Source organism: Porites lutea, chromosome 11, assembly GCF_958299795.1.
Source record: "Porites lutea chromosome 11, jaPorLute2.1, whole genome shotgun sequence".
Lineage (NCBI taxonomy): Eukaryota > Metazoa > Cnidaria > Anthozoa > Scleractinia > Poritidae > Porites > Porites lutea.
In genome coordinates this window covers 13,663,334-13,677,916 of record NC_133211.1, presented here as the reverse complement: position 1 = coordinate 13,677,916, position 14,583 = coordinate 13,663,334, and the positions used below count along the sequence as shown (strand labels likewise).

Here is a 14,583-nt window from a genome sequence, read left to right as displayed (position 1 = left end):
TTGCGAACGTTTTTGTGGGATTAAAGGGATCTTTTGTGTCGAAAACCTCCCGTGTAAACTGCAATGTGGCACCTCCTACGCCTTGACATGTGTAAAGTTGTAAAGTAATTAATGGAATGTAAAAAAAAACAATGTCGACACCAGTTGAAGTAATGAGTAAAAGAAATTGCGGTCAACAGTGCGGCGTGGTGACACACATGCGCTGAATGTCGATGGTACCGAACTAGGTTCGTTGTTTCTGGTATAAAAGAAGCTGCGAACCCTTTTGAAGATGGCCCCTTAACCGCCGCAGTAACCAGCAAAGTTCTGCTTACCGCAGCCTAACTATTTTTTTTTTGACATTGCTTTTCAACCAAATTTATATTTTAAGTAAAATCATTGACGTAGGTCAAGGTGACTCTATCCTCAATCTGTCTACCTTCTCAGTTTAAACCGCAGGTTTGTAATTGTGAGAGCTCATTGGTTAATGATTTGAGAACCCTTTGGCTTCAGTAAGCAAGGCACACACAATATCTTGAAGATCAGTCAAAAAGAAGATTGTTTTTACTTAATCTAGTGCTACTCTAAGTTATGTTTATATCAGTTACAATAAATCTTTAGATGGAGCGGTGCTGGTGCGCATTCCCTTCTGATGAACTAAACAGACCCTTTCATTCCCTTAGGTATTACACTTGACATGTGAAAAACCTTTGCGACACCTAACGGTTTCTAGATCAGTCCCTTCCTTAGTGGGACACGTATCATTTGAAAGAAAAATCAGCATTCTTACCATTCATTCAGTTTTATGGTAACTGATGTTTCCTAAACAGAAACTCGGTCAGTTTTGGAAACTTTATGTCAAGTGTAAATGACCAAAAAGATACAGAATTGAAGAACCTTTCTTACAACCTCCTTGTGTTAAATCAAATTCAGTACCCCGAAATCTTTTAGAATGGTTCTAAACACAAGATTACCCGAGAAAGAATTTCTTGTAGACTACGGTACCATCTGCATAAAAGTTGCTTACCCATTATATGTATACCAAGGTATGGCCTTGATGGAGCTGTTGTGTCTTTAGCCAAGAAACATAGCAAACTTTGAACCATATAGTCTACTGGAGATCCAACAGAAACCCCGACCATACACGAGTGTGGAAGTAAAACAAAATAGTTTTCTCAACTGAGCTGAGGCAAAGTAAATTCGGGCACTATCATGAAAGACATTTTGAAGCGCGCATCAAGCACGACGTAGTCATTCGACAGATAACTAATCAACCGCAGGTCGTGTACAGTACGTTACTGACCTACCGCAACGCTTTTTATTTCTGTGATCAATTTAAACACATCGAATTAACGGTATTACTCAGCTGAGGCCTTACAGTAATTTCCTGGTTATGGATGACAAGAAAGTGCCTTTAATATACACTGCTCCTTAATCCTAAAAGTATCAACAAAGTTGTGTTGTTTCATAACTTATAATGTTACCACACTACGTGGATACCAAAGGGGGATGACTGAGAGCTTGAAACGAAACCAACTGCTAAAAATATACTTAAGTACTTTTCAGCTAATGCTTTCAACATCCTCGTTTATCTAACCTCTTTAGGCGCGAATATGTCCGCGCATTATGCAGTAATTTCATATTCACGCCCTAAGAAAACAGGAAGTCACGGTTGTATCTTCCTACATGACATCTTCTTTCGATGCGCCCTTTCAAGTTAAAAGAGGAACGAAATCAACAAGAGAAGACTCACGCGAATATTATCGTATGTTTTCGTCACAAATGAAAACGCGGAACTAGTATTTTTGGCAAAAATAGGTCATGAATAAGCCGTACATGACTATAAACACGGCCAAAATGAACCCTTGGTGCTGCATCGGTCAAGTACATCAAAAGCCGATAATAAACTTGACTTTTAATACCATTGTTTCAAAATAGTGGTTTCCTTCTAGATACAACTTAAACTATAATAACGTTGCTTAAGTCGCACAATGTTTAATATCAAAGTAACATAGTTTCGCAAACTGTTATCATATCATAAGTTGCCCTAACCTCTACTCCATGACTCTTAGACCACTGTCAACCATTTCAAGACTGGATTTATTATTATATTAATTATTTTTAAAATTTTCTTTCCCAGGTGCTCACCTGACCGTATTCCGGTGCGACAGATCATTTAGATCGTATTGAATTCAAACTGAAAACAGCCAATTTCGGCTGGTTTGGTGTTTTCGCTTTGTGCTGTAAAAAAATCACTTTAAGTTGGCTCTTCAGTGAGTAATCGGTTAGAGAAAAGAACGAAAAGTTGCATAGCACCGCTGACTTGACAGCAGACATCATTTTTCGAGTTTGGGACATTGTTGTGAACAAGGGCGGATTGAGATAAATCCGTGAACTGCTCGCGGCCGCGACTCGGGCGTTGAGTAAGTCTGGAATTAACTTTACCCAGTCATAATAACGAAAATCAAACAACAAGGTAACAGCCGTAATTTTCTACTATTGGCTCCTTCGCGCTGCATGACGATTCACCTCTCCTAAAATAACTCACTGAAGCCAAATTCCATCTTGACCAGATCAGAGCCCTTCGGTTTCTCTTAGTCACGTGACCTTCGTTGGTTACAAAACAACAAACAGTCGAGTGGCTCTGGGGACGACGAGAATTATCTGTGTCCGAGATTCGGGCATGCCTACTACATTGATTTTTTTTTTTTACCTGAGTCCAATACAACCGAAAAACAAGTAAAGTACATGAACTCACTAACGTACCTTTACCATTTTCAAAAGCGTTCGCCTTCTTATTTCCTATTAATCCCGTTACGAAGTGCAGTCATTTATGAACATTAATGGTTGGACATGGTGAGGTACATTTCTCAAGACATTTCATTATTATATACCTAGGCTTGGACCCAGTCACTATTTGAGTCTGGAAAGATTGAAAAGAGGAAAGACTGGCTTCCATCGAGGCGCGAGGAAGTCATCAGAAGGAGCGAAAACCAAAATAACGTCTGCTCGTCCCTTCCCATGACACTTAGCCTAATATTCTCTCACCTCAAAAATACATAAATAGCGACTAGCTACGACTGGGTACGAGTCTTTAATATACCAGGTATTCTTAGTGGAATACAGCGAGATTTTGTTTAAAAAATGTTTGGCAGTGCCACCAACAAAAATACACATTTTCTCATGGCGGTTGTTTCCTTACTTAAGTATTAAATGCCAGGAACTAAAATTTCAAACGCTACTCACCATTGAGGGCTATTGTTATGTAGCATCTGGTAAGTTTGTATGCTAACACAACACTTGAAAGTGTAAAAAAAGACGTGAGGAAAGATTCGTCTTTGCGAAAAGACGCAGAACGTAAAGGAAGGTAAAAAGTACTGACTCCCTTTCCTTTGGGCTGTTTCCTTTCTCGTGCCTCGGTCAAATCACCACCCCGTCCCTCCTCAAATCTTCCACCCTGTCCCTCTTTTTCTTTTCCGCCTCAGAATCAAAGACAACGTAACTTACTACACAACCTGTTATTTATGCTCTTCCCTTTTGCTTTACGTATCTGTAAAATTCCTCTTTTTTAAACACCATATAGGACTGTACAAGTCCTGACTTGGTTTTGTGATTGAGTTTGAAGGCGGTTACACCGACTCATTAACTATTCTTGGCCAAAAAAAAGAAACAACACTACGGCATTCGTGAGAAGAGGAGTTCCTAGTTTCTTCTAACATCAAAGAACGGATTTCACGTTTGATATTAAAAGGAATACGAAACGCTTGCGAGCGCTTTCTTTTTGGAATTTAAAAGAGGCGGAAATGGCAACTAAAACAATGTAATGAAGAGCTTGTATGAAAAAAGGTACATGTATAATTAAAATAAAATCAATCGATTAGTAATAACGTAATTGGACGATGGTAAAGAACAAGAGAGATAGTTTTTACATCTTTTTAGGTGGCAGTTTATCACAAAACTCGAACACTGAATGTTCTTGGTTTACATTATGAAGCACAAACGACTTTCTAGGTAAAATAAAACTTCAGTCCATTTCCCTGCCCTTAAGTTTATTTTTTGGTCAAGTTAAAATTTCTATGTACAAATAAAGACCATATTTAATGTAAAATTTGTGACAACCATATCCAGCGAGGTAAGTACTTAATACATGTAATTGACGAGGATATTAACAGGATAATATATTTAAATTCAAATGAAATTTCCCTTGTCAAAATGAAAAACTGAAAAGAGACAAGATGTCGCCTTTATGTCAGCTAAGATGCCGGAGAAGGTGGGAAATCCATTTTAAAGGGGAAAATGTCCCGGTCTTTTTGCTCTTTGTTGACGAAGATTGTGGTACTACCTTTGACGATTCCACTGGCTAATGAAATGTGTTCCCAAGTGAATATTACGCGATCACCCCTACATGATTCATCCCTCGAAGCAAACGAAGTCTGGGCGGAAAAATCTCGTTGCAAAAAAACTGTGATATACTGAGTAATACTGACTTAATGATCTTATTCACATAATTGGTGCTTAGAGAAGCATCATTTCAATACCGCTTTGGCATTGACTTCAAATAAAATGTGAAAAGGCACATGTTCAGTCTTTTAAATTGACGTTTTGGCGTCTTAACGATCTTCTTCTCTTATACTTGAATTTTTTTTTTTCATGGGCCTAAAAAACGTCTACGCGAACATCGTTTCTAACCTTCCATTCTTGTCATTTTTTGACAAATGGCCGTAATTGTTTTCCTGAAAATTGGGTGGATGGCAATTAGTGGCTTTTTTCGACATCAGCGCATCCCGGGCGTCAGTCATTCAGACCCGAGCGCAGGACATTTGACCTAATGAAAAACTCACTTCCATTATTCTTAATTTCTTTGGATCTTCGAATTATTACACAGTCTTTCAGTTATTTGGCTCCACTAAAATATTAGCTCAAACGTAAGAGGCAAATCAGAAAAATTATCTTTAAAATTGTGTAACTCGAATGGCGAGAAAAGCGCTAAAACTATAAACGGAAAAAAAGGACATGACCAACATTTTACATGTGTTATTATCATTATTTACAACGATCTGAACGATATCATTGTTCAAGAAAACATTAAAATAACAACGTGTTTAGATTAAAGCCAAGAATATAAGTTAAAGATGGCATTAAAACCGTTTTTCTCTTATAGTTTGCGTGACTTTCCCATTAATTCGCAGGAAACTGTGTTGTTACATTTTCAATTCATTCCATGGCAAATCCAAATTAAATTCCAGTGTCTATAAATTTCATTCACTGTGCCTACTCCCGGCGTCTTTCAGGGTCTCTGTGCTTGCTTCTTCGGTTTTTGTCTCCTTTATTTCTGACGAGCCTGTCTCTTCATCTTTAGACGATGTCGAGGATTCTTGGCCATTCTGGCTCGATTCTTTCTTCCATTTCATTCGCCTGTTCTGAAACCAAGTTTTAACCTGAGTCTCGTTCAAGCCCAAGGTTTGGGCGAGTTTCGCTCGGTTAGAAGTGTCCAAGTATTTTTGCTCCGCGAACGTTTTTTCCAGGACGCGTAGTTGAAGATCGGTGAAGACTGTCCGAGATTTACGGCACCTTCGTCCGCTTGGAGTTCGTAGAGTCGGTTTAACGCGAAAATACACCGGCAATTGGCTTAAGACTTCGGGACTGGGATCTGCAAAGGGCACAAATCAGAGTGAATTATTGAATGAAGAATGATGGGCGCGATTTTGAGCTTAATCGAGATCACTAATGCTTGAGATGTGTTGACACAGGATTAGAAACAACCAAATCTCAAGAGCAGCTTCGCTACAACAAAAGAAAGTAACCGCTGATCGGTAATTGAAGCCCTTGAAATCTTTGTCCGATTGTCAGACCCGTTTCCTTGCTTTACTTCTCGACAAATGAAGTCCTTAACACGTGTATTTGTTGGAGGAAATAACAAAAAGGTCTTTCCATTGTTGAACAGTTTTAAAAGACATTTCTACTTTGACATAACAAAACGGGAGGTACATGAAAAGCTCGTTTTGTAACCCAATACGCAGGGCAGGTGAAAAGTCTGTGTCAGCTACCGCGGAAGAACAACGGTTTCTTCCTTCAATCGTACTGTTTGGTACTGGTTTTGACATTCTTCGCTATTCATTCTCTTCATAATCGCTTCTTCACAAAGGTAACAAAAACATAAATGCCTTCTTTTCAATCTAACCAAAAGTACTGTTTTTCCGTAAGCTTAGCTTCACCCTTGAGATCAATAAAATTATTTGAAATCAATTTATTTTGATTTAAAAAGACACATTTTCTCCCGTTTCGGCAAACGTCTCGATCGCCTGTCGAAGGTATTTGGTAATGACTGCCGCAGCCCTAACAGTGAATGAATTCATGCCTTTTGGTTTCAACACGCATTAGATTCAACTCTACTGTCTTGCAAGGTGCATGAATCAGATCAAACCGGCAGTTCAGTTTAGGTTTAACTAAGACGGCAATTCATTCTGTCTTTGCCTTATCGTGAAGCTGTGAACCAGAAGAGAGAGATTGATGTACAGTTTATTTGCAAGATGTTTTCTTCGTGTGCTTTTTTTGTTGGTTTTGTTTTCATTTAACCAAATTGTATCTCGATTTCCCCTCTTTGTGATTTTTTTGTCATTACGAAATTGCTACAAAAAAATTGGAGATATATCCTCTTTAAATGTCATTAATCTTTCTCTGTGTTCATTGCCGCATCCATTACTTTATCTGTGCGGTGATTCAATGGAGATGTTATGTCTGAAGCAAGCTGGCACGGTTGGTCGTGATTCCGAAACAACACGCGAGAAAATGAATTCCCTTATTTCACAAGTTAATGTCCAATTTATTAAGTTTTGATCTCTCTCATTCGTAAAGCAAAATGCTTCCCTGGGTGCCAGAGGGTATACTCGCTTGGGTTTAAAAAAGAGGATAGCTAACGCAAACGCCAGTTTTTAATAAAGCCTTTTTTCTTTTGTGATACAAGCCTTTAGTCGTAGGCGGACTTTTCTTGTGTTACGCGGGTCTTTTCCACTGTCTAGTTATTTTCTTTCACGTTGCTGAGCTCGTTTTCACTCTACAGAAATTAGCAAGGTACAGAATAAAGTGGAGTCTCAAAATTTGGAACCTGTTTTTGTAGGTTTAGTGGACTCACGAAAATCACACTGTCTGTTACTTCAGCACACATGCCTCTAGAAAGTTAGCATGCAAGCCAATATTGCAAGCATTCGACGACTGGAGACATTTTTTCTCCTTAGCTTCAAATGCCTCGTGCAAAACTATTGAAAACAGTTTAAAATTCAGGAATTGACAATAAATAAATAGGTTCACAATTGACTTTCAGCGTGCCAAAAGCTGCGATATAGAAAGTGCTTAAAGTTACTTCCTCACCTTGAAACAAGGGCATGTCTTCTCGAGGTCTCTGCGTGAGGATCGAGTGCATGCCAAATTTCAACGGGTTGGCATTTGGTGCAGGCGGTCTAGACTCTTGAAAGCCTGGCTGTTTTGAAACTAGGAAAGGCTGCCTTGGAACCAGGATGTCATCAATTCGGAACGATGATCGATTTTGAGAGCCACTTCGCGCCGGTGAACTGCCGTGGCAAAATGAAGTTTGTTGGTAGAGCAAGAAAGGGTCTTGGTAAAACATGATGTTGCTGCTGCGTTGAGTTGGGAAGTTTTGCTCCTCGCAGATGTGTACAACGCTTGAAATGTCTTGGAAGCAGATGGCTAACTTATTTGCCTTCTTTGTTACGATTACTGGATGTCTCTTCGTGATTGACAGTTCGAAGGCTTCCCTTGTTTGAATACGCATTCACAGCTTATTGAGTTGATACCTAGCGCAATGCAAGCAGGCGCCCACTGGAAAATCTGCGAGCAAACATCTCAAAAACGATACAACTGACTGCACAACTGGACGCAGGGTAAATCGCCATGATTTATCCCTCCTTGTGCAGTTAAATTAACGGTGATCATTACACAATTAGTTTATATCATTACTCGAAAAGGTGTCAATTAGTAATCATTATCTTAAGATAATCGAAGGTGGAATTCAATTAACTATTAAAACACAAAATACAGAAAAGTCAAGATAAGTCATTTCCTTTGTCGGCGAGTATACTCTCCGCCTAACGAAGATAAAAGGGAAATTGACAAATGGTTTTAGCAGTCCGGATAAATAACAGAAAAACCATTAGCCATTGTTGCACTCCATTAAATATGTACAACTAATTTGCCTCAGTCGGCGAGGAAAACAATAGAGGAAAAGCACTCACCCTTTCGGGTTCGAGACAAAAAAAGCGATCACTCTTACAATGCAAAGAGAAGTGTTATTCACTCGTGATTTCGAGTTTGACACAAACAAAGTTATTTTGTTACCCAACACAATACAAACCATTTATAAGTAAAATTAGTCGGCGGTTACTTATTTTATTTTTATATCTTGTGGATAGACTCATTCACATATCAAATAATGCCGCTCCGGTGTATTTATCGAAGGAACATTAAGTAATTGTCAGCCAATTGGCACGGTCATTTCCCTCCTGGGTATCCGAGGTCTTGGCATCAAAAGTTACATCAAACCTCTGGTCGGGCGATTTTCGTTTTAAACCCCATCCCATGAGATTTTGCACTAGCAAGTAAACGTGATCGATTTTATCGATCTTTGTCGCTTCAACCAGAAAAACTCATTAATCGCCGTTCGATAAATCGCTTCAAGTTATTTCAACGATAAAACCACAATTGTAAAACAAATCCGGTCCATTAAAAATCCTTAATCGAGAAATTTCTTTGGTTCAGAAGGTTTCGCGCCATATGAGCTTGTAAAATGGGACGAGTGTAAAATTTTCGCAAACACCGAAGAATTTGAGTTTGGCTATCGCTAGAGGAGTATCAAGATGGGCTTGAGCCCACAAGCCAATAGATAGCTCTCTATAAAAGCACCATCATCTCTTGCACACTTGCGGATTCTTTGGAATGGTAATTAGCACTAATTGCAGCAAATTGTTTTTGAGGCCTCGCTAATGTGGCAGCTGGCTGTAGGTAGGATCTTATTACACTTCACTAACAAGTAAGTGAGAAACAAAAAGAAACAAAACGAATTTGCTAGTTTAAGTGGTGCGAGGTATCGCATTTATTCATGCCCTCTATGTTCGATATATCGTGCGCGTTCGGATCCCATCTCGCGCAAAACGCTAATGGATATTGACCCCCTGGGGTTTATTCTGAGACCACCCAAGAAAACTCCGGCCCATTCGTGAGAGAAGATGGAAGATGGAAGATGACGAATTATATCAACTTTTTGCCGCACAATTAACATGAATAAAAGGAGACAAGAAGATCCGGTGCCTTCAAAGCCCTTATCTACTAGATAACGTCATTAATAAAACAATCCAATGGATATATTCTCTTTCGTTCTTGACCTGTTTTGAAATGATAACCATTTTGGCCTTTTTAGATCCTCTCTAAGCACATCAAACTCGCAAATTGCTTAATTTATTAATTGCTTCAAGTTAATTTTGTACCTTAATAGGTCTTGTTTAGTTCTAATTCCGTAAGCCTCTTTTTTCACGGATCATACACTTGCTGATAAAGAGCGAAAACACATTCGCTGGCTAGTGTACATGGAGCGCCCCATTTAGTTAGTGAAACACGAGATTCTTAATTCTTTTTGGTTAATGCGTTTTCCATCCACGGTTAATTTCAATAAATTGGCAGCCCGGAAGAAAACGTCCCATTTCAGCAAACAAATTTACGCCCTCGCGCCCACCACAAAACGACTAATGTATCCTTTTATCCACTATTTCATCTTGAGAATAGAGTGTTTACTTAGAAAAGAGGCGAAGTGCCAAATGTAATTGAAAACAGTGTAATTTTTCTACTAGAATACGCCCATGTACTGCACAATAAAATCCTAACACTGGGGAGCAAACAAATTAACCATCCTTCGTTCAGATTCAAAGAGGTTTGCTTCCAGTAAACTCCAAATTCAATAAAAAAATTATTATTAGCGATGGGTTTGGTCGATTTAGATTCATATGTAAATATCATTTTGGAATTTTTCCATTTCCTGAAGAGGATCTTAAGCTTTAATGGACACGTGGAGTCAATCACTAAATGCGTTTAATTGATCTAAGCAAACTGGGATTAGGGAACACCTTTATAAAGGGATACATATAGATAGGATAAGAGCTATTTACTGTCATAAAAGCACCTTTTATTCATTTTACGAAGACCCCAGCAGGTTATCAAAGGAAAACGTGCATCAATTAGTGGTTTTTCTCTTACATAAAAGAAAGGCGTAGAATCAATTTTCAGATTACATACTTAGATACTGCAGGATTTAATCCATTGTTTCTTAATTTCTTTTGTGGTAAAAAGCTAATTTAATTTGGACCAATTAGACAGCTAAGTACTAAGGTCACTCCTTGGCTAACCTGAGAGCAAGATCTCCATTTGGGGATATCGCGTGAGAAGTCGCGCGCGAGTAGCAAGAGGAGACGCGATGGCGAGTACAATGTAGCCTGCGTACATGGGCGCGCGAGAGCGTGTGGAGCCCGCAAGGGAGAAAGGAAAGGAACCCTCCTCTCCTCGCTCCGCGTGGTCGAGCGCATTAATTCATTAACCCTTCTCTTTCGAACGCCTGCCACGCAGGCTACGTACAATGCGGAGGATTTCCACTGACGCGTACTTTTTACGTGCGTAAATAAATAGAGGCAATGTATGGAAGGTTGCGCATGAACGTTAAAGTTGAACCACGCTCAACTTTTACGTTTACGCGCTACCACACATATATTTCCTCTATTTAATTCACGCACGTTACTTTCATGCGCGTTCACGCTGGTCGCTTCGATCCGGCCACTACTTGCTCGCAAGCTACTCCATGCCTTCTTCTGACTTCAGTATCTCGAATTGCAAAAGCGCTTATCCCCATTAGAAACTTTTGCAGTGATAATTTTTAAAGGTCTTTTTTTTTTCTTTGATCAATACAAAACTTAGTAAAATATTCGATAACCGATCGAACCAAATTATATTTCACCAAAAGTACACCAAATATATAATAAGGGCGTGGTGGCGTTTTTAATCCACCTAGACAGCAAGTCAACAGTAATCTGCACAGTCAGCAAGTACAAGTCTACTCAGTAACTTCATATTCTTCATATGCACTTTTCTGATGTCGTTTGCGTTATATCTGTGTCCGTGCGGTACTGTCTTTAATACGGATAGTTCAGGGCTCAAAATAATTTTTGGACAAAGGTCGACCAAAGGTTGACCAACTGAATTAAAAGTTTAACAAATTAGTCCTGAAAATGGACTCAACGCTCCCCACACAGCCATCCCCACCGCCCATTTGTTCGTGCTTTCCGCGAGTCTCATGCAGCATACATGAACTGATAGTTCCTTAACATATCGTGCAAAAAGGATTAATTTTCTTGAAAATCCAACATCAGCTTGTTGTTCGATTTCATGAACAATATTCTACCAATACAACACAATTCATGTCTGTAAAATGTACAAATGTACTCTTGAAATTTGACTTTCCTGACTTCTCTCAAAGGCTTAAATTTTCCCTGACTTGACCTGTCAAAGTCTGGACATTGTCCGTTGACCAGTCTTTATTTTGAACCATGTAGTTGTACTGCACACCAGTAGCCAGAGTAGAGGCAACCGAGGCAGTTGCGTCACCAAAACTTTCAATGCTCTTGGGTACAACGACTACACAGAAAAAATTTGTTTCTGATATTGTCTCGGAGAAAGTATTTATCTGGCTACAGCACGAATACCGAGGTTAGCAAGATATATGTTATATCTCCTCTAAGGTTAAGGCTTCCTAATTTAGCGAAGCGTACAGTAGAATATTGCCCGATGAATTGACCACTCACCGCGTGCGTACTTATGGAGAGATACCGTCATAATCCATGAATTCCCCCGTGGGAAAAGGCGCCCCTTTGTATGCAACGTTTGTGTCGTCACACAACGTCATGTAGGGAAGAGCCAGGGACCGCGGAGCAAGGTGAAAAGTGGGAGGGCTGACAATTGAAAATAATTTTTTCATATTGAAAATGGAAAAAAGGAATAAAATCACAGTATTTGATTTTCCAAAAGTGGGGGCGGGGGCGCAAAAAAGTGGTGGGGCCGCGGCCCTACCAGCCCCTCCCCCTCCGCGGTCCCTGAGAGCGTTGCGTGACGAGGAAGCAAAACGGTCCGCAATTTGTAAAATTTCACAGATTGTCGACCGCAATTGAAAATCAAACGAAATCTTTGGACTACTTTCCTTAATCAAGAAAAGGTAGCAAGGATATCATATTTTAAGTCCGAGCAACTACGATAGAAGCGCGAAGAGATTTCTTCCTCGCAGTGACGTGACACTAAAGAGGTTGACTTATTATATAATCCACCATGAATAATAGAAAGACCCAGTCTTTCTATTATCCATGAATCTACTCAGTATTATAGCCTCACAGTCAAATATAGCTCATGTAACAATAAACACTTACGTTTTGGTGATAACTTAAATCCGCCGTCATTGGTGAAAACTGTGACTATTCTGTCTTGCTTTCTTCCCGGCCACCGGCATCTTCGATATGTCCGCCGTTAGTCTGGGCGTTAGTGCAAGCGAAGCTTTCACTCAACGGCGTTTCAGTCAGGCGCATTATACAGACTCAGATACTGGCAGACTCAGTACTAGACGAACAAATATATGCAATTTTGCCTTTCCACGGGAAAAAAACTGCTAGTACAAGATGGCTATCACATGCAAAACTTGGAGACTCAAATTACGCGCGCACTATCATTGCGCATACTCCTTGTGGTGTAACCGCCTTCAAGACTATCGTGGACGTTTTGTCAGTCTGATTTTCATTTATTTGTATAGGTAATAATAGGTAATAGCATAATTTGTAGTGGCATTTGGCATAAATACCACGAGTGATATTTCGAAATTGTTATACGTAATTTCACGAGCCGTTAGGCAGTGAAATTTGAGGCAATTTTGAAATATCACGAGTAGTATTTATGCCAAATATCACGTACAAATCATGCTATTTATTATTTGTTTATACTATTGTAATTTTCACATGTAGGTATTTTAAATTAAGCTAAAATACCACTGCTCTAAGCCAATCAAATTGCAGAAATTTCTCATGTAGTAGTATAAATTTATTTATTTGGAAAATTAAACAATTATTACTGACTAAAAATCAAAATCCTCACTTTTATCTTAGAAAAAGTATCTCACATCATGAGCAATCGGAAAATAATGTTTAACAGAAATTTTGCTACAAATCATTAAAACAGATAATTACAATTAACAAAATGTACTGGGGGTCAATACCTCCCAAGTTTGAGAGAAACTACGTCGCCATTAACAAAGATTTCGAAAAATTATCACCACAGCTGTGAAAATTTGTTACCGGATCAGGGTCACAATGACATTGGAGTTGTCGTAGCAACGAAATGACGCCATTATCTACTTTACCAGTAGGATATAAGGGTTATAATTATGCTTCTGACTTTACTTAAGCCGTATTTCTCGGCACTGGGTACTCTTCTAATTCTTCCAAAATCGTTTACGGAAGCTTTTTTTTCCAATAGCCGCCTCGATGTTCGTGTGAAGTTTAAACAAAATCTATAAGAGCGTTATCGAATCTTTTGGGATGAAGTTTTTATGGCCAAATATACGGTAAACCTGGACAATCTTGCTGTTTGGCCGTTATCTGTAGAAAACGAAGCGCTTTTGAAGCGCAATTTCACCTCATAGTAGTTTCAATCTTTTTAAAAACATGTGAGACAGTTCATGGGGCAGGGGATAGTTTTAGCCGATTGCAAGAAAGAAGGATTTGATTAATATGTTTTGAGGCGCGCAGTTTTGAGCGGTTTTGTAAACATTTTGGTCTACTTAAACAAATAAGCGAATAATTTTGAAACCGCTGGATAAGATTTTTTTAAAAACTTGAAGGTTTTCGAGATTAACCGACGTTTTGTGTGACCTTTTAGTTTCAAGATAATTGATATTTTGTAAGGCAGTAAAATATTGGCCCCATTTCTAAATTTTGCTGTCGGAAATTTCCTGTAAAGAAAAGTAAGAGCCTCTCATTATTCAAAGGTGTTGTCTCCAAGTTTCATTTTCACATGAACAACAGTAACTAAACAATGCATTTAAAATATGCAGAAATGTCAGCTATTGTTGTCCACCAAATTATGAAACTTGGAGACAATACCCAGAATAATTAGAGGATCTCACTTGTAAACTGGAAATTTCCGATAAAAAATGAGCCAATTGTAACCCTTAAGTATTGTATTATCAATGATCTTATGATGCTAATCTCGAGAATCTTTAATTTTAAAAAAAATTGTAGAGATTTTTCAAAATTATTCGCTTGTTTGTTTAAGTAGACCAAAATGTTTACAAAACCGCTAATAGGAGCGCCTCAAAACATAATAATCAAACCTTCTTTCTTGCAAACGGCTAAAGCTACCCCCATTATCTTCCACACACGTTTTTAAAAATATTGAAACTACCATGAGGTAAAAGTGTGTTTCAAAAGCGCTTCGTTTTCTACAAATAACGGCTGAACATCAGGATTGCCCAGTTTTTACCGTACGTCACCCCAAAATATCTCGATAACGCTC

The 14,583-nt window shown here is 38.8% G+C and overlaps 1 protein-coding gene across 1 annotated transcript; it reads right to left on the bottom strand.

Annotated features, from left to right (window-relative positions):
* Positions 1-3,816: 3,816 nt before the first annotated feature.
* On the bottom strand, positions 3,817-8,252 carry LOC140951600 (brain-specific homeobox protein homolog). The gene is made up of 2 exons (XM_073400888.1): positions 7,348-8,252; positions 3,817-5,629 (listed from the first exon to the last, which is right to left on the bottom strand). The coding sequence occupies exons 1-2, from the start codon at positions 7,766-7,768 to the stop codon at positions 5,238-5,240; spliced, it is 813 nt and encodes a 270-aa protein (XP_073256989.1). The 5' UTR covers positions 7,769-8,252; the 3' UTR covers positions 3,817-5,237.
* Between the last annotated feature and the right edge of the window lie 6,331 nt (positions 8,253-14,583).

Coding starts and splice junctions, on each gene's coding strand:
- LOC140951600 (XM_073400888.1), bottom strand. CDS start 7,768: ATGCGTATTCAAACAAGGGAAGCCTTCGAACTGTCAATCACGAAGAGA. Junction 5,630..7,347: donor AGACATGCCCTTGTTTCAAG/GTGAGGAAGTAA, acceptor TGCCCTTTGCAG/ATCCCAGTCCCGAAGTCTTA.